The sequence below is a fragment of the Microchirus variegatus genome (genome assembly GCF_963457635.1).
Source record: "Microchirus variegatus genome assembly, chromosome: 4".
NCBI classification, from domain to species: domain Eukaryota; kingdom Metazoa; phylum Chordata; class Actinopteri; order Pleuronectiformes; family Soleidae; genus Microchirus; species Microchirus variegatus.
In genome coordinates this window covers 2,256,712-2,276,014 of record NC_139805.1, presented here as the reverse complement: position 1 = coordinate 2,276,014, position 19,303 = coordinate 2,256,712, and the positions used below count along the sequence as shown (strand labels likewise).

The 19,303-nt window shown below is 39.8% G+C and overlaps 1 protein-coding gene across 1 annotated transcript; it reads left to right on the top strand.

The window, feature by feature from the left end:
• Positions 1-4,063: 4,063 nt before the first annotated feature.
• On the top strand, positions 4,064-10,306 carry LOC310926031 (protein unc-119 homolog B-like; the record flags this gene model as incomplete). The annotated part of the gene is made up of 5 exons (XM_083888130.1): positions 4,064-4,283; positions 5,338-5,451; positions 6,642-6,744; positions 6,966-7,138; positions 10,194-10,306. 5 exons carry the CDS (start codon positions 4,064-4,066, stop codon positions 10,304-10,306), a joined length of 723 nt encoding a protein of 240 aa, XP_083744256.1.
• Between the last annotated feature and the right edge of the window lie 8,997 nt (positions 10,307-19,303).

The following is a 19,303-nucleotide window of genomic DNA, read 5'->3' as shown; positions in this document are numbered from 1 at the left end:
GTAAACAAATAATCTTCATTTTAAATATATTCATTAAATATTCATACATTGATACTTTCAAAGTATTTAAAGATTTATGTATTGTATACTGGCAAAAATGGCTGTCCCTCGGTTACATTTCGTCTTTTGCAACGGGCTTTAAGCGGGGATAAAATCAAATTATCTAAAAACATTTTAATTTACGAAAAGCCTCATTTGTTAGTTAACATATGACACTTCTTTTGTTATTCTTAACCTTTTTGGAATATTGAAAAACATTTTTTTTTTATAGCTGTCCCTATGTGTTACGTCAAATGCGTTACTTTGGATAAACACGCCCCCCGGGACAATGCACTATCCCAGAAGTGACATCATTTTCAGGATGTGACATCATCTGCGTTTTATCAAGACGCTGCCAAACAGAGATTTATTGAGTTGTGTTTAGTTTGACTGAAGGGGACGGACATAGTGGGGACAGACATAGTGGGGACAGACATAGTGGGGACAGACATAGTGTGTCAAAATGCGTTACCATAATATCATGTATTAAAAAGTTAAAAATGTTAAATTAAAATGTACATATAAACAATCATATGAGCAGGTCTAGAATGCACATCATGTGATGTCATGGTGTGAACCACATGGTTAGTAATGGCTGCAAAACAGCATAAATCGTCAAATATGTTACCGTCAAACCTGTTACTGTCAAACCTGTTACTATTAACCCTTTCCCTGTTCCCATGTTCCCTTGTTTATTGTGTGTCCAAAACAGAATTATTCATACAATACATAATTATTAATCTTATTTATATTAAGAATAGCATGTTTCGTCCCTAAATAAGTTTGTAATCTTATTATAATATGTTTATAGCAAATTAATACCGTTGTGTATTGACCTGATGTAGTACAGACTTCACTAAACCATTAAAGTATGTTAAAATGTGAAATAACCTATTGTAGAAAAAAGACAGCACTGTTTCCGTGTGGACAGAGATATTTCCTGAAACAACGCTGTCTTTACGGAGAACTTTTTTTTGAAAACGCCAAAGAAAAAGATTGTTTACGTTTGGTGTCTATTCCGTCTGGACGTGGCCTGAGACAGTAAAAAAGAACTGCTTTACAAGTCATATCTCTGTCCACACGGAACACACTGAAACCACTCACAACGCTGTAGTACATATGCCAGCACTGTAAGTTGCATTGTAACGTTACACCAAAAACAGAGAGGACATAATATTTACAGATTATTATACTATATATTACACAGATATAATAACAGAAACAGAGAAAGAGTGAAACGAGCCAGAGGAAAGAAAGATAAATCATTTTGTGCCGTTTCCGTGTGCATATATATCGACTTCAGAGACCCCCGGCGACTTTATTTTCTTTTTTTTTAAAGCAACTAACGGCAAATTCCTGTCATAAAACTAGATATTTTATGAGAAGGAAATGCACAATTCTGCTGGACAAGTGATGTTCAGAGATTGTGTATTTACCATGAGCAGAGCGTTGGACACACAAACACACACAGAGAAGCGCTGTATGAGCACAGCAAGTCACAGACAAGAACGATCTGCTTTGTTTCTTCAAGCAAAAATAGATTTTGTTTTCTCCTTTTTTTTATTTTACGATTCAAGAAATTTTTTTTTTTTCACTCCCATCAATGAAATCTCTAAAGAGAGTGGAAAAGCACCATAAGTTTTCACACCAACACTCACGTAGTCAGCTGGGACAAATTGAGCCCTCGGACAAGGTTGTTCCCGTTTGCTGATGTTAAAAATCATAAACGTGCTGTCACAAACAAGTTACCTATTATAGCTTTAAATCAGCGCGACACTGGGCTTTTATTTTGAAGATTTTGACCGGATGTTGTCTGTGAACACATTGTACCTTCATGTGCAGTGCGCTGTTCTGTTGACCGGATAAACAGGTTCTGACTGAGACACTTTACCCACAGTGAAAAGGAATTAAATCCGAGCGGCTCTCCCTGTATTGTGGAAAAGGCTGACTCGACCTGAGGCGTCATCTTCTCTAGAGGAAGAAGTTCTGCAGCTCTTACTGTGGAAAAAAAAATCATTTACATAACAAATGCGTCTCTTCAGTGTTCAGCCCAAAGAGCAACACGTCTGTTAAACTATCTGTGTGTGTGTGTTTTACACAGGTAAGTATTATAAGTAATATAATGGAATTATATGGTTCTAGATTAAGTTAACTTTGTTGTAACATAGTAGTATGAAAACACAACATAACGCTGACAAATCATTTTTGAAAAAGGACAATTTAACTGAAAAGTTTGGAGAGTAAGAATAACAGTATAAGTACAACGTTATTGTCTACAATGTGGAAATTGAGCGTTTAGAAAATAAGTATAGGGTACACACACACACACACACACACACATTCTTGTACTTGCTGCATACTGAGGACTGGGTTGCTGACAAAGTGAGGACCAGCATTTCCACTTTATAAATCAACACAATTACAAATATCTACTTCATGAATGACATCTATATAGAACTACTGGTTGCAGTACCATGAAATATCTGCAGGTGGAGCCCCAGAGCAAAAAGTGCTGGAAAACTTTTTCGATTTTTTTTAACTTTTGGTCTAAAATTTTACAAAAACGTCATACTATACTATGTCGTCCAAAATGTAAAAAAAAAATTGACCCAAAATTTGAAAAAAAAAAAATTGACCCAAAATTTTTGGTCCAAAATTCGACAAAAACGTCATACTATACTATGTCGTCCAAGATTTAAAAAGAAAAATTTGACCAAAAATGTTGGTGAAATTCACAAAAGGTGGTCAAATTATTTTTTTAAATTTTGGACCTTTGATAAAACGTCATACTATACTATGTCGTCCAAATGTGATTTTTTTTTTTTTGAAAAATTGAGTATAGCATGTGATAGCAACCTAAGGAAGTGATTTCAATGAAAACAAAGTGAGGACCGACCAAAATGTCCTCACTCTGTAAAAATGACCTCACTTTGTTGGTTAAAAACCCTCACTGGTCCTCAGTATGCCGCAAGTACAAGAAAACACACTCACACACACACACGCACACACACACACACACACACACACACACACACACACACACACACACTCACACACACATTCTTGTACTTGCTGCATACTGAGGACCAGCATTTCCACTTTATAAATCAACACAATTACAAATATCTACTTCATGAATGACATCTACAAAGAACTACTGGTTGCAGTACCATAAAATGTCTGCAGGTGGAGCCCCAGAGCAAAAAGGGCTGAAAAACTTTTTCGATTTTATTTTGTTTTTTAAATTTTTGGTCCAACATTTAACAAAAACGTCATACTATACTATGTCTTCCAAAATTTGAAAAAAAAATTTGACCCAAAATTTAAAAAAAGAATTTGACCCAAAATTTGAACAAAAATGTTGACCCAAATTTTGAAAAAAATGTTGACCCAAATTTTGAAAAAAATGTTGACCCAAATTTTGAAAAAAATGTTGACCCAAATTTTGAAAAAAATGTTGACCCAAATTTTGAAAAAAAAATTTGACCCAAAATTTGAAAAAAAAATTTGACCCAAAATTTTTGGTCCAAAATTTGAAAAAAGAAATTTGGTCCAAAATTTGACAAAAAGAAGTTTGGTCCAAAATTTGAAAAAAGAAATTTGTTGGTTTAAAACCCTCACTGGTCCTCAGTATGCTGCAAGTACAAGAACACACACACACACACACACACACACACACACACACACACACACACACACACACACACACACACACACACACACACACACACACACACACACACACACACACTGTCTGTCTCCCTCTGGTGGACATCCTTCAGTACCTCCTCGCACCTTCTCCTCTGGCGCACGAGTTGTCATGGCAACTGTACAGCATGTGTTTACAAAAACTCGCGCTTGACCGTTCACCCACACTTATCTCGACTCTCCGACGACACTCGACGTCTAACGACGCCATCTTCGCTTCTATTCTCGGCGCTTTCGCCACGGGGAAGCGGGAAACGGAGGGTTGGGGAGATACCTCCAAACCTGAGGCGAGAGCGGAGCCGCGCCACGGTGGAAGATGAGCGGAGCCAAAGCCCGCAGCGACGCGCCTGTTGCTGAGGACGTCTCCGGCACTGCGGCTCCTCCGCGGGACCGTAAGCCCGGCGGAGGGGTTCTGAAGAGGCTCAAGTCCCGGAGGAGCCAGGTGGACAGCAGGCCCGTGACGGAGGACGACCTGCGGACACAGAGTGGAGACATCGCACCGGAGGACGTGTTAGGACTGCGGATGGCCACGCGAGGTTTGAGTGACGTTCTTACCCGTGGGATGCTGATCCTGTGCCGCTGCTCGAGCTAAAATTAAAAAAAAAAAAAATCTGACCTTAATGTGTTAATGCAGAATACATCATCTCTTCATATGACGTAACACACACAGCAAATGACTTCCGGTTATATGATTTAAAACAGAGATCATTATGAAATAGTATAAATGACAGATGTAAATGTACACTACATACAGTCAACGATACATATCATGTATATATGTTATTATTATTATTTAAAAAAAAAAAAAAAAAAAAGAATATAAAAAGAGATGAATCTTGCCATTTCTTTATGATTATTCGACTAACATATTTTCGATTGTTGTTTAACATTTGTTGCCATGTGATTGGCTGATCAGACACACGCTGATCGGTGTGTACCTAATAATGTGGCCAGTAAGTGCATTTACATTGAGAGTCCTAAATATACCTTACATCTGTTATTTGTTATTTGCACATTTCCACATCTGACATAACAAACACACACTCACATTAATGGCATCGTGGATCTAGATTTTATTGTTTTTATTTGAATGAATGTTTTGTCAACCTCTCAGAGAGCAGCCGTGACTGACACAGACCTGCATGTAAATAAATACAAAACATAAATTACACATATATGTGTGTATATAAAGTATAATTATATACTTTAAAAATAATAAATATACTTTATAGCTGCAAAATAAGTTAGAGAAAGGAAATAAAGAGCCAATTATCTTCATTTTCCTATGAGATATTTAAACTGTTTCTTTACACTGTGTATGTACTTTAAAAAAAACAAGACAAAAACAAACCTATGACCATTGTTTACATTCCAACAGTACCTTGTTGTCAGGTATACTTTTCCTGTACTACACAGCGCACACCGATCATTAAAGCTTTATCTTATTCTGTAAACATAAGCCGGTGTCTGCGTCATTGAAGTGGGAGTTCTGCTTGTGCATGTGTCAGAGCAGCATGTTTGTGTTTGTGTACACATTAACTACACATTATCCTCTAACTGCTCTTGTGCGTGTGCTTGTCATTGCTGCAGGTTATCTCTGTAAACCCGAGGCCAACGTTTACAACATCGACTTTGTGCGCTTTAAGATCAGAGACCTGGAGACTGGAACTGTCCTCTTTGAGATCGCCAAACCCCCACATGCAGGTAACGGTAACTAAATATAAATAAATGTCAATTAGGGCCATGTTTAGACTGCAGCCCAAATCAGAAAATGGATGACAGAAATGTGTGCCTGTTTCACAAATTAAACATTTCCATGGTGCACATCTGAGTAGGCAAACCAGAAGAAGTACACAGCGCAAGTAAAGCGATTATAGCAACACCATTTGCAGAACGGATGCGCTGCTCTCTTCTCTGCACAGCTCCGCTAACTGACACTGCTTGCATCAACACGGGATGTTTAAAGGCCACATTATACTTCTCAGACTGCGTATGCGTTATCCCACTGCGTCACCACGGACACGCGCTGCAATTTCCCGCCCGATCAGTAGGGGTCGCTGCGCAAGGTTGTTCTGCTTCAGGCTAGAGTGAGCAATGGCGTCCGAGAGAGAAAGAGAGAGAAAGACTGTTGTTGTTGAAACAGTGGCCGTTTCTCACTTTTCTGTGTCACAGAACGCAGTTTTAAGATAATTTGAGGCGAGAAATTGGCCATTTAGAGTCTAAACATGTGCCGTGTGTGTTAAGATATGACGTATTTATAGTTTGGCAGCGGCGTTATCGGCGGGGATCAGCTCCGCGACTGTGGACGCTCGGTGCTCACTGTGAGCCGGCACAGAGCAGCTTCGCTCGGCCTGTCCTGAGGACCAATTGCAGCTATTGCCGTCTCTGTTGTCCCTTGACGGAGTGACGGACACTTAAAAAATACTTTGTGCAGTCGGAGACGACGCAGAGGCTCTTCGACAGGCTTCGACGCAAAAAAGAAAACATCCGGTTTACTTTTTAGAATAAAGCCCAATTTATACTTCTGCGTAACCTACGCAGAGCACTTTACGCAGAAGTATAAATTTGGCTTTATTCTAAAAAGTAAACCGGATGTTTTCTTTCCCTACTTCTCTCCCACTCGTGCTGAATTCTGCTGAATTGATGTGACATATCCACTTCGTTTTAAATGTGATTCTGATTGGATTATTACAGATCCATTTCAATCTGAACGTCTTTGTCACTCAGGTAAGATTCCAAAGCGTTTTTCTGCGTTGCCTTCGATGTTTATTACAATTATTATCCTGTGTTATATTTTCTATCGAAGTGAAACAGCAGCACTGGTCGTTGCGATCGCAGACAGGCCTCCGCACGAACGATGTGAAATATCTCGTTCCCTCTGTTCTGTCTCTCAGAGGATGACGACGAGGAGAACAGAGAGTCTGACTCCAGCACAGGCCGCTTCGTACGCTACCAGTTCACCCCGGCCTTCCTGCGCCTGAGGACCGTGGGAGCGACGTGAGTGACTCACGCCTTAAACACCAACACACAGCTGACAGAAACACACTCACCTGTTCCGTAAACAAACAATGAAGACAATCGCAGCATTGTCCTCTTGTCGGCTTCACACGCTCACGGAAAACATTTTTGTTTTACCTGTGTGCCCTCACTGTGTGTAATAATAATAACATTAATATTCACCAAAGACTTGTGTTGTGGTTTCTCTCTGTGTCACTCAGGGTGGAATTCACAGTGGGGAACAGGCCTCTGAACAATTTCCGCATGATCGAGAGACATTACTTTCGCGATCACCTGCTAAAGAGCTTTGACTTTGACTTTGGCTTCTGCATTCCAAACAGCCGCAACACCTGTGAGCACATCTACGAGTTCCCTCAGCTGTCTGACAGTCTCGGTGAGTCATGTTTTCATGTATGAAACTGAGTCAAATGACTTGAATGTTATTATCACAGACTGCATATATATATAAAAAAAGTGTTTATCGGTTGAGGCCAACTAGGAAATAATAACCTTGAAAAGTTTCCTGAAATCGAAAAAAAAAAAAAATATTCAAGACCCTTGAAGGTTTTTGAAAAACACCCTAAATAGACGTGGGTATTTGAAAGTGCTTGACTTTCGTGCAATAATGAGGTTGAGTTGATATTTTGGTAAATGTAACTACCTTTTCATCGTCAACAAATGATGAGACATAATTACTAGTGGTGTTGTGGACACTGTCCACTGTCTCTCTCCTCTGTTGATGTGATATCCCGTGCAGAACAATAACAAAAACGTTGAGCAAGAGAGATCATCGTGATTGAAATGAAAATTCCAAGATCCCCGGCTCACTAAATCCAGGAGATGTGTCGCAAATCAATAAAATCAATAAAAGTGGACGTCACGGGCGAAGCAGCGTGTACATTCGGCACCTTGAATTTGAGGAATTGGTACTGGAAAGTCCTTGAAAAGTCCTTGAATTTGATGTCAACCATGGTATAGGAACCCTGTAATAATATCTTGGATAGCCACTAGGGGGCGATTTCATTGGTTGCAAAGAAAGTTAAAAAAATAGAATTGAATTATAACATTTTCCTGAGGAGTTAATGGCGAGGTCTTTTTTAAAATAACCTAATGCCAATTTAGAAGAAAATAGACAATAAACCACAGCACATAGGGGCCAGAGCAAATCTGTGCATCATTTATGTGTGATATTTGAAATATATACACATAAATATACATATATATAAAAAGGTTTGAGGAAATTCTGCAAATCATCCTCATGATTGTCCCAATTTTCTTTACATTATGCTGTATTTAAGTTTACAGATACATATAAATACAGCAAACTTTGTTACTTACCAAAGGATAATTACGTATCCACAGTGCCAAATATTTGTTAGTCTTTGTCATTGTGTATTGTATGTTTTGGGTAACATCTACTGCACGTCTGTCCGTCCAGAGAGTGGATCCCTCACCTGTGGTTCTCCCTAAGGTTTCTACCTTTTTTCCCTGTTATAAGGGTTTTTTCCCTGGTAGTTTTTCCTTAACCTGGTCGAAGGTCTAAGGACAGAGGATGTTACCAACCCTGTGAAGTCCTGTGAGACAAACTATGTTTTGTAAACTGTGGGCTATACAAATAAAGATTGATTGATTGATTGAAATACTTTAAAACAAGTTCAATTAAATCTATTAAATAGATAACAACGACTAAAAACTTGAAAAGGAACAAATAAAAACAACACTATAACCAGAGTGAATGCTGGAATAAATAGAGCCAGTTGCAGCAGGTTGATGTCAGAAGGATAAAACATTCTTATATTTGATAGATATTATATTATCTTAGAATTCTTAGATTAGACTGTATGGACTCAATAGACTCATCTCCATTTCTCATACGCCTCTAAACTGCTTTAAATCTTACCTCTCAGGCTGCACTCGGTTCATCCAGCTTACATCATTGGCCTCTTAACACTGGTGTGCCCCAAGGCTCAGCCCCGGGGCCCCTTCTTTTCATCATTGACCTCCTCCCACATACACTGTCCCTACTGTGAGGATTACATCCAGCTCTTGGTCTCGGCCTCTACCAACTGTCTCAATGGACTGAATTCCTGGTTCTCTTCCGATCAAACTGAACGCTGATACAACACAATTCCACATCACCCCCATCCTACAACAACTCCACTGGGTCCCAGTTAATTTTAAGAATCCAATTCAAAATCCTCCTGTCTGCTTTCAAGGAGATTCCACACAAAAGAGTTAGCAAACTTCATTTCACCTACATAAACTATATGAAGAACGTGCTCACTTAAATTCGAATGAACTCAGTTATTTTAGGTGTTACTATTAGAAGTGTTTTTCAGTTCCGTGAAGTTGGCCCCCAACCCCCAATAAAACCATTTCAAAATACTTGTATTCGTTTGTGCTTCGTTTGTGCAGGTTTGTGCTGCAAAAATTTTCGTTTGTGCTTTTTTAGTTTTTGAGATATTAACATGTTTATATCCAGCCCCCCATATCGTCCAAATGAGCTGAAAATGGTCTTGTTTGTTTGTGCTTCGTTTGTGCTGGTTTGTGCTGCAAAAATTTTCGTTTGTGCTGCTTTAGTTTTTGAGATATTAAACATTAGCGCCGTACTGAGCGAGCCTCTTCACCACTTGGTAGGTGTGGTAGAGGAGGATGAAGCAGAACCAGCCAGATTTGTCCAAATGAGCTGAAAATGGTCTCATTTGTTTGTGCTTCGTTTGTGCTGGTTTGTGCTGCAAAAAGTTTCGTTTGTGCTGCTTTAGTTTTTGAGATATTAATATATCTATATTGTCACGCAGCCCCCCATATCGTCCAAATCAGCTGAAAATGGTCTCATTTGTTCTTGCTTAGTTTGTGCTACTTTACTTTACATTACTGGGGTTAATATTAACCGTTTTCTGGGGTTTTAATTTTTTGGACCTCCAGGCTCCGCACCGGGACTTCCCCGGAGGTCCACCCGGCCCGGGGGGCCCCTGTCCCGGCCACAGCCACCGCCACACACCGCCCCCAAATCCTGGAAGTCAACACTTTGACGAAGAGGCTCGCTCAGTACGGCGCGGGCACACGCGCCCCATTTTGCAATAATGTTTAATATCTCAAAAACTAAAGCAGCACAAACGAAAATGTTTGCAGCACAAACCAGCACAAACGAAGCACAAACAAACCAGACCATTTTCAGCTCATTTGGACAATATGGGGGGCTGGATATAAACATGTTAATATCTCAAAAACTAAAAAAGCACAAACTAAAATGTTTGCAGCACAAACGAAGTACAAACGATTACAAGTATTTTGAAATGGTTTTATTGGGGGTGGGGGTCCAACTTCCCGGAGCTGTGATTTTCTCATATCTTTAAGTTTTCCAACCATTTACTCTTTTATTAAAACTGTGAAATCAAACAGGTGTGTTTCAGTGACTGACCTGCTGCTGCATGCTGTGTGTCTTTCAGTCCGTCAGATGGTGGAGTGTCCGTACGAGACCCGTTCAGACAGCTTCTACTTCGTCGACAACAGACTGGTCATGCACAACAAGGCAGACTATGCTTATAACGGAGGACAGTAGTGATGTTTGCTGCCAGCACACACTCGCCCAAGACGTGGATATACATACAAACACACACATGCATACAGTCCATTCAACTCATACATGCAAGTGCACCCCCGAGTTATTTATGTACCTAAAGATGAATTGCCGTTTTGCATCGCTGTCATTTTCAGGGGTTGTATTTCATAGTAAAGGTCCAGTATGTCAAAATGTGTTCAATCTAATAATGAGGCTGGAGATTGTAAACAAACAAACGTGTCCTTCACTCACTCCCTAACTTCACCAAGTGCATCAGGGAGAATGAAGGCCACATTATACTTCTCCGACTGCGTAATGCGTTATCCGTCTGCGTCACCACGTAGACCACTCGAGCCTTCATACTTCTGCGTCGTGGTGACGGACACGCGCTGCAATTTCCTGCCCGATCAGTAGGGGTCGCTGCGCAAGGTAGTTGTGCTTTTGGCTACAGTGAGCAATGGCGTCCGAGGGAGAAAGACTGTTGTTGTTGAAACAGTGGCCGTTTGTCACTTTTCTGTGTCCCGGAACGCAGATTTAAGATAATTTGAGGCGAGAAATTGGCCATTTAGAGTCTAAACATGTGCTGTGTGTGTTAAGATATGACGTATTTATAGTTCGGCAGCGACGAAGTCGGCGGTGTTCAGCTCCGCCCTCTGTGGACGCTCGCTGCTCACTGTGAGCCGGCACAGAGCAGCTTAGCTCGGCCTGTCCTGAGGACCAATCGCAGCTCTTGCCGTCTCCGTTGTCCCTTGACGGAGTGACGGACACTTAAAAAATACAGTGTAGAGGTTGTTATCAACTGCCCGGGATACATTTGCGTCTGAAACACAGTGGACTCAGAGGAGACTCCCGTAGCTCTGACTTCCAACCTTCCATTGTCAAAATGCTCTGGTTCGTTAGTTCAGAATGATGAAGAAACTCATGTAAGATGGCTGCCTCAGTAAAGAAAGGCCCTGGCCTAAAGTACATAGGAAGGGATTATTCTGAGGCTATAGCTAACATTTTTTATTTAAAAAAAAATTGCACTGGGTAACTTTTTAATATGAACAAATGTTTGTTACAGCCAAAACCAATCAGCTCCACAGGATCCTCTCTTTGTTTCTCATGATGTTTAGCACTTGCTTGTGTCGCTTGCCGTTTTCCCTGGAAGTGATTTGTTGAGTTTCACTGAAAACACAAAGTAATGCCTATGAAAATGTTTACAAGTGAAATATTCTGCTCAAAAAAACCCCGTTTTTTCAGCAGTTTGGTGGGATAAATGCTTCTGGTCCCCTCTCGCCCCTGTGCTGCTGCTGCTGTATACGCAAACACTCTTTCAGTCAGGGCCCGTTTCACAAAGCAGGTTCAACAAACTCTGAGTCTAACCCTGAACTCTGAGTTGATCTACTCTGAGATAGGAAACTCTGAGTTTTTCGGTTTCAGAACAGCTGATTTGAGTTAGTTTGATCAACTCGGAGTAGTTTCACCTGAAGTTAAGCGCGTGCACCACAAGTATAAAAAGACAGCATCAATGGAGCCCCGTTTCGACGAGTCACCATGACAACGGGGAAGCGGAGGGCGACGTTGTTTTTAGAAGGAAGTGTAACAGCAGCAAAAGAGAGGGAGAACATTGTTGCTCGGGTCAATGCGTAAGTTTAAATGTCGTCCTTTTGCAATCACAATAATATTACAGGTGGAAACTGCTTGAGTTGTAGATTATTAATTTATTTATTTAGGTGTAATCCCGCGGGGGAGAAGCGCACTTTGCAGCAGTTTAATATGAAACATAAAAACATTGTTCAAACAGGTAAAACCTCGGTATAATCTCATGAGATTAACCTCATTTTGATCATGTTTTACATAAAGTAAATATGAAGTGGCTGTTTGACTGTACAGTTGTTTTATCACCAACATAATGATGTTTTCACACATAAATGACTCTGCATCTATGACGTTGTATAAAAAAACTCCCATTTGCAAAAAGACGCAGCGCAACACACAATATCTGCTGTTATGTGAGAGCATGACTTTAGTTGGTTATGTTGGAAATGTAAGGACAGATTAGGTTGTGTATGTAAATGATGGACTGTGACGTGAAACGGTTCCGAAGAGAAGTGTCTGGAAATCTATGCGCGGTCTGATAATCATCTCCTGACGAATATTTAATTCTCTGTGCAGTAATGCTGCACCTTCATCCACAGGATCACTGTCAAAAGGACATGGTAGTGAAAATAGTCTCCACCTAATATAACTTCTAATGTAAACGCAGAACAGACGCAGAACTATACTACGCCAAAACTCTGCTGACTGAATGAATGAATGAGGAAATCAAATACCGTGTGTGTCTGAAAGAGGGCGGAGACAGAGAGAAACTCAGGTTAGTTTCAAAGAGCATGTTACCATGGTAACTGACCGAGAGCTTAAGTTACCTCTCTCTGTGAAACAGGCTAGAGTTACTCCTCTTTCTCTGGTTTGACTTACCTCCCTTTGTGAAACGGAAAACTCCGAGTTTCCCTCATTTCAGGGTTAACAGACTCAGAGTTTTCACTGAACCTGGCCCCAGGTCTGATAGTTTCTCTTGACAGAGCACTGTTTACAGATGATGGACGCAGCATATAAATGATGTTACCTTGTTTTTTGTTCAGGGCCACATGACGGCATAGTGGCCAGCACTGTTGCCTCACAGTAAGAATGTTGCAGGTGCAACCGAGGGCCATTTTGTGTAGCATGTTCTCCACGTGTGCTGGAGAACATGTGGGTTTTCGCTTGCGTGATCCCGTTTCCTTCCACAAACCACAACGTGCAAACCTGAATTGACCGTGCGTGTGAACGGTCGCACCTCTCTGTATTGAGGCTTTTCCATTATACCGACGTAACATCGACCCGACCGCGACCTTCGTGTGGAGGATAAGCAGTAGTTGAGGCTGAATGATAAAAGCGTGAAAAAAAACAATCGCCTAAAGTTACACACTGCAGCTTTAAAATAATAATGATTTTAAGTGTGTACAATTTCTGCCAACAAACCATCCTAAATGCACACCTTTATGGGCCTTTAAACAAGGTCCATATCAATTTGACAAATTTGAAAAAATAGCTAATTAATACCTTTTTAATTGTGGACAGAATGATTTGAAGGACTCGTCATTCTAATGTGTGACGTTTGTCTCCAAAACAGAACAAATGGTTTTTAGATGCTAAGTATCCTCTTAGCAATTTTCAAAAGTGTCCTACCACCCACTCAGAATACACACACGCACACACACACACACACACACACACACACACACACACACACACACACACACACACACACACACACACACACACACACACACACACACACACATACTCTTGTACAAAGTGAGGACCAGCATTTCCACTTTATAAATCAACACAATTACAAATATCTACTTCATGAATGACATCTATAAAGAACTTCTGGTTGCAGTACCATAAAATGTCTGCAGGTGGAGCCCCAGAGCAAAAAGGGCTGGAAAACTTTTTCTTTTTTTTTTTCTTTTCTTTAATTTTTGGTACAAACTTTTACAAAAACATCATACTTATACTATGTTGACCAAAATTAAAAATAAAAGTTGACCAAAAATGTCATACTATGCTATGTTGTTCAAAATTTGAAAAAAAATTTTTTTACCCAAAATTTGACAAAAACGTCATACTATACTATGTCGTCCAAAGTTTAAATTTTTTTTTTTTGACAAATTGAGTATAGCATGTTATATATATACAACCTAAGGAAGTGATTTCAATGAAAACAAAGTGAGGACCGGCCAAAATGTCCTCACTCCGTAAAAATGACCTCACCTTGTTGGTTAAAAACCCTCACTGGTCCTCAGTATGCCGCAAGTACAAGAACACACACACACACACACACACACACACACACACACACACACACACACACACACACACACACACACACACACACACACACACACATATAATGTTTAAGCTGTGTGTGTCAGAAGCAGCTGCTCAGAACTGCTGCCTCCACAATCCACTCCAGACAATATCGGGGAGAAAGAGAGAAACATTCCTGTCAAACACACATGGTCACTCCTGTGAACCTCTCTCTCTCTCTCTCTCTCTCCCTCTCTCTCGCTCTCTCACACACACACACACACACACACACATTCTTTTACTTGTTGCATACTGAGGACCAGCATTTCCACTTTATAAATCAACACAATTACAAAAATCTACTTCATGAACGACATCTACAAAGAACTACTGGTTGCAGTACCATAAAATGTCTGCAGGTGGAGCCCCAGAGCAGAAAGGGCTGGAAATCTTGGAATTTTTTTTTTTTTGGTCCAAAATTTGACAAAAACGTCATACTATACTCTGTCGACCAAATTAAAAAACAAAAAATGTTGACCAAACATTTTTGGAAAAGAAAATTTGAAAAAAAAATTTGACCCAAAATGTTTGGTCCAAAATTTGACAAAAACGTCATACTATACTGTCATCCAAAAGTTGAAAAAAAATAAAAATTACTTTTGGTCCAAAATTTGACAAAAAACGTAATACTATATAAAACTCTACTATATACATATTTTTTTTTTTTTACAAATTGAGTATAGCATGTTATAGCAACCTAAGGAAGTGATTTCAATGAAAACAAAGTGACGACCGACCAAAATGTCCTCACTTCGTAAAAACTGACCTCACCTTGTTGGTTAAAAACCCTCACTGGTCCTCTGTATACCGCAAGTACAAGAACACACACACACACAGACTTCAGAGGACGTTACTTTGACTTACATTCATTTCCAAGAGTCTCATTCTAACCTTAACCATGACTACTGGCCTAACCCTAACCTCATCCTAACCCTAACCTCATCCTAACCCTACAATATGCTGTCCCCTTAAAATTTAATCATTTATGTTATGAGACCTTTTGTTTGCCCCCATAAGGAAGACAACAACAAACTTGTTTTCATATCTTAGTGAGAACACTTACCCTAACCCAGTGCCTAACCTTTAACCTTTAACCTGATGATTTGGTGTTCAGTGTGGAAAGAAACGTGCGCTTACATCAATTTTCATTATTCCTCATTCATCTTAGTTTAAGGACGTGTATTTGAACACATCTCAACACATCAAATCAAGATAGTTCTCTCTAGATAGTGTCACCTCAATTTTGTACTTTGGCAACTTCGGTGTTCAGGGTCAAACATGGTGTTTGTATATATATATATATATATATATATATATATTCTATCTTATTTTATTTTGCACTATTTTATTGTTTTTAATGTTTTTAATTACTTTTATTTGTTTCCTCTTTATTTATTTATTTCTTGTAAAGCACTTTGGATCACCGAAAGGATTGTTGTAAAGGGCTGTATAAATAAATAAATAAAAGTACATATAAAAAATACATATATACACACGTACATATACACGTATATATGTATATACACATGTGTACATACATACATGTCAAAAGTGAAGAAATAAATGTACATTTTGAGATAAATTGTGCCTGTTTTATTTCAGATGAGACACAAAGTGCCAAAAGTGTCCACTAGGAGGGGTCATTATGTCATAACTCAGTTGCAGGAGAATTCCTGTGGTTTCGACTCATGTTTGTTTGAGGTAAAGAGCAACAGCCGTGATTTTTGTTTTTACTAGCATAATTATTTTTATTATTATTATTATTATTATTATTATGCTACAATGTGTTGACGCCGCCAAAGTCCTGTGTGTGGTTATATTTAAGTGACACTGATAATATCACTTCAATTCCATGTCACTTCTTTAATGCGATGAGTGAACGTAGCATATAGTCACACATTTTGAAAAGTCCAGGATTGTCACACTTTGTCACACCATTTTTTTTTTTTTTCTCCCTGTCTGGTGAGATTTAAACCCTGAAATCTGAGACTCTTTCTTTTTTATTCTTTCTCAGGCTGTTTCCTGCGATCTCTGTGTTCATCTCTTGATCTCTCTCTCTCTCTCTCTCTTTCTCTCAGTTTCCATCTCTCTCTCCAGCTCTCATGCCCAAACACTTGTGCTCTATTCTCTCTCTCTCCACACCTATGCAGCCTAGCTCTCCCACTCTGTTTTTTTTTTTTCTTTCCCTTTCTCTTCCCCCTCTCTCACCTGGTAACCAGACCTCTGGAGAGGAGTGTTGAGTTTCCACTTTCCCAGAGAAGAGGGCAATCTGAGGCACACAAAGACCTACAATGGATCCCCTCTGCTCTCTCCTCCCTGCGCTCTGTTGCTGCACAGCTGAACACACACATCCACAGAAAAAATACAGTTCACTGAACTACATAAGAATACAAGCCCAGTCTCTACTTGTTATTCACCCTGTCCTGTTTACCGAGTCATTCGCTTGATTTCTGGGTCCTTATATATTAGGTTTTCCCAATGATGCATTCATTTACAGAGGTGGAAAAAGTACTAAAATATTGTACTGTAAGTAAAAGTACCAATACTTTGATGAAATATTACTCAAGTAGAAGTAAAAGTATCCATCTGAAAATGTACTCAAATAGAAGTAAAAAGTAGTTCATTTGAAATGTACTTTAAAGCAGAACTAGACCGGAAGTTCCTATTAACACTGTTTTTTTGGTGTGTATCTGCGTCATTACCTTGTTTATGAAGCCCTGAAGGTTCTAAACAAACAGTTCAGCCATTGCTGAGAACGTTGTGTTTTATTGTAATCTCGGGGCTCAACGAGATCACTGAAAATCCCGTAATAGTTACGTAAGCAGCGGTTCTCCTGAACAACCGATCGTCCTGCTCCGGGCACTAGTCCGGGCACATCCGGTTACGTACATTGAACCGCAGAAGAAGAATAACGTCCGTTGTGGAGGTGTTTCACGAGCAACAGTGTCTTCTTACTCTGGGTCTGACTCCGGGTCAAAGGTCGTCAAAGGGACTGTGGCGGGGAGTCGTGAAGAAGCTATTTTTAAACACTGTTAAAACAATGTTTTGATAATGAGGAGCAGTGCATCCGCCGTTCCAGAGGGGGGCGCTGCGCTTCTGAGAACGGATGTGCTGGATAGTACTGGCCAATCACAAGACTCTGTCTTCTGGGGGTGAAAGTTCACTCTGAAATCTCGCAGCAGAAGAACACTGTCAGAAAAGAGGATTTCTATCGGCTCGTTTACAGAAACTAGGAGGTTTTTGACCATAAAAACAAGTAAATATATGTAAGTAGACCTCCATAACTAACATTTATGTGCAACAGGACCACTCTATGTCACCTTTAAGTAAAAGTTACTTAGTTACTTTGAGGGTAGTAGAAATATGACAAGATCAGAAATCCAAATGATATTACGTCACTTTTGGCCACGCCCTCTATGTTCACGCACCAGTGCTGATGCTAATCACATCATCATTGGTCTGGTTCTGGTGTATATCTTCCCCCCTGTAGGTCTTCATTGTGCTGAATTTTTTTACTTTTAAGGCCACATTATACTTCTTCTCTCACACAGCACATGTTTAGACTCTAAATGGCCAATTTCTCGCCTCAAATTAATCTTAAAACTGCGTTCCGTGACACAGAAAAGTGAGAAACGGCAACTGTTTCAACAACAACAGTCTTTCTCTCTCTTTCTCTCTCGGACGCCATTGCTCACTGTAGCCTGAAGCACAACAACCTTCCGCAGCGACCCCTACTGATCGGGCGGGAAATTGCAGCGCGTGTCCGTCACCACGACGCAGAAGTATAAAGGCTCGAGGCGTCTCCGTGGTGACGCAGTCGGATAACGCATTACGCAGTCGGAGAAGTATAATGTGGCCTACTTTACGCAGAAGTATAAATTGGGCTTTACTCAGTAACGGATAGGATTTATAAAGTAACTAAGTACTTGAGTCAATATGTACTCAAGTAAAAAACTAAATCCTGATTTTAAATTGTACTTAAAAAATACAAAATACACAAAAAAAGTATTCAATACAGTAACTTGAGTAAATGTATTTCGTTACTTTCCACCTCTGTTCATTTATGTAGTTGACATATTTGTCAAGTCTCTTCTTCATTTATAACCCAATAAAGCTGAAATGTAACCATGTAAAGTGTTATTTTAATCCCTCTAAACATGCTGTTTGACTGAAAGCTATCCATTCTGAACTAACCTGTAAACAAAAAGTAGAGCAGGAATATTTGTTCAATGATTTCATTCAATTGTGTGTGTGTTCAGAGATAAGATGGCCTCCTGCATGCATTAAAACGTGTTGTTCATTTGAGTTGCTGTTGCGAATGACTGCTGCCTCTCTATCATTTCAAAAAAACTCTGTCCTGTCCATTACCCTCTGACCTCTGGCATCAGCGAGGCGTTGCTGCGTAAAGAAACGCTGCTGTTCACTGGATAGTTTCTCCTTTTTGGATCAATCTCTGTAAAAAAAAAAAAACAACCCATTAAGCCTCACATTTCTTCCACATTCTGATGCTCGGTTTGTGGTTTGTACTTCAGCAGGTCCTATCAACCATGTCTACATGCCTGAATGCACTGAGGTGCTGTCACATGATGTGCATTCACAAAGCAGCAGAACAGCTGTACCTAATAAAGTGATCAGTGAGCGTATTCAATTGCTGAGGAAGAATACTGGCCCTATAGGCAAAACTTACTTGCTGACCCCTCATGGAAATGTATGTATTCTGCTGGAACAGCAAAGACTTTGGGACAAAGTAATCATATTTTCTCTTTAGTATCACCTGATTCCAACTTTCAGCAGCTAAGTTAAGCTAATTTCTCTGTTAAGGCTAATTAATTACTTTAGTATGCCTTTAAAGTGCACTTTTTAAAAAAAAGTTCCAAACACCTACTCTGTTTCCACAAAACAGGATGCAATCAAATTGTATAAATCATAAATCAATTAATCGTGGCCTTCCATGGCTCCTGCTCACTGTAGCCACGCAACCACGTGTTGGTTATAATAGGAATAGCATGTGCATGCACAAACACATTCACAGCACTACACACACACGCACGCACACACACACAAACACACTTTCCAACTTTCCAGGGATGACTTGTATGT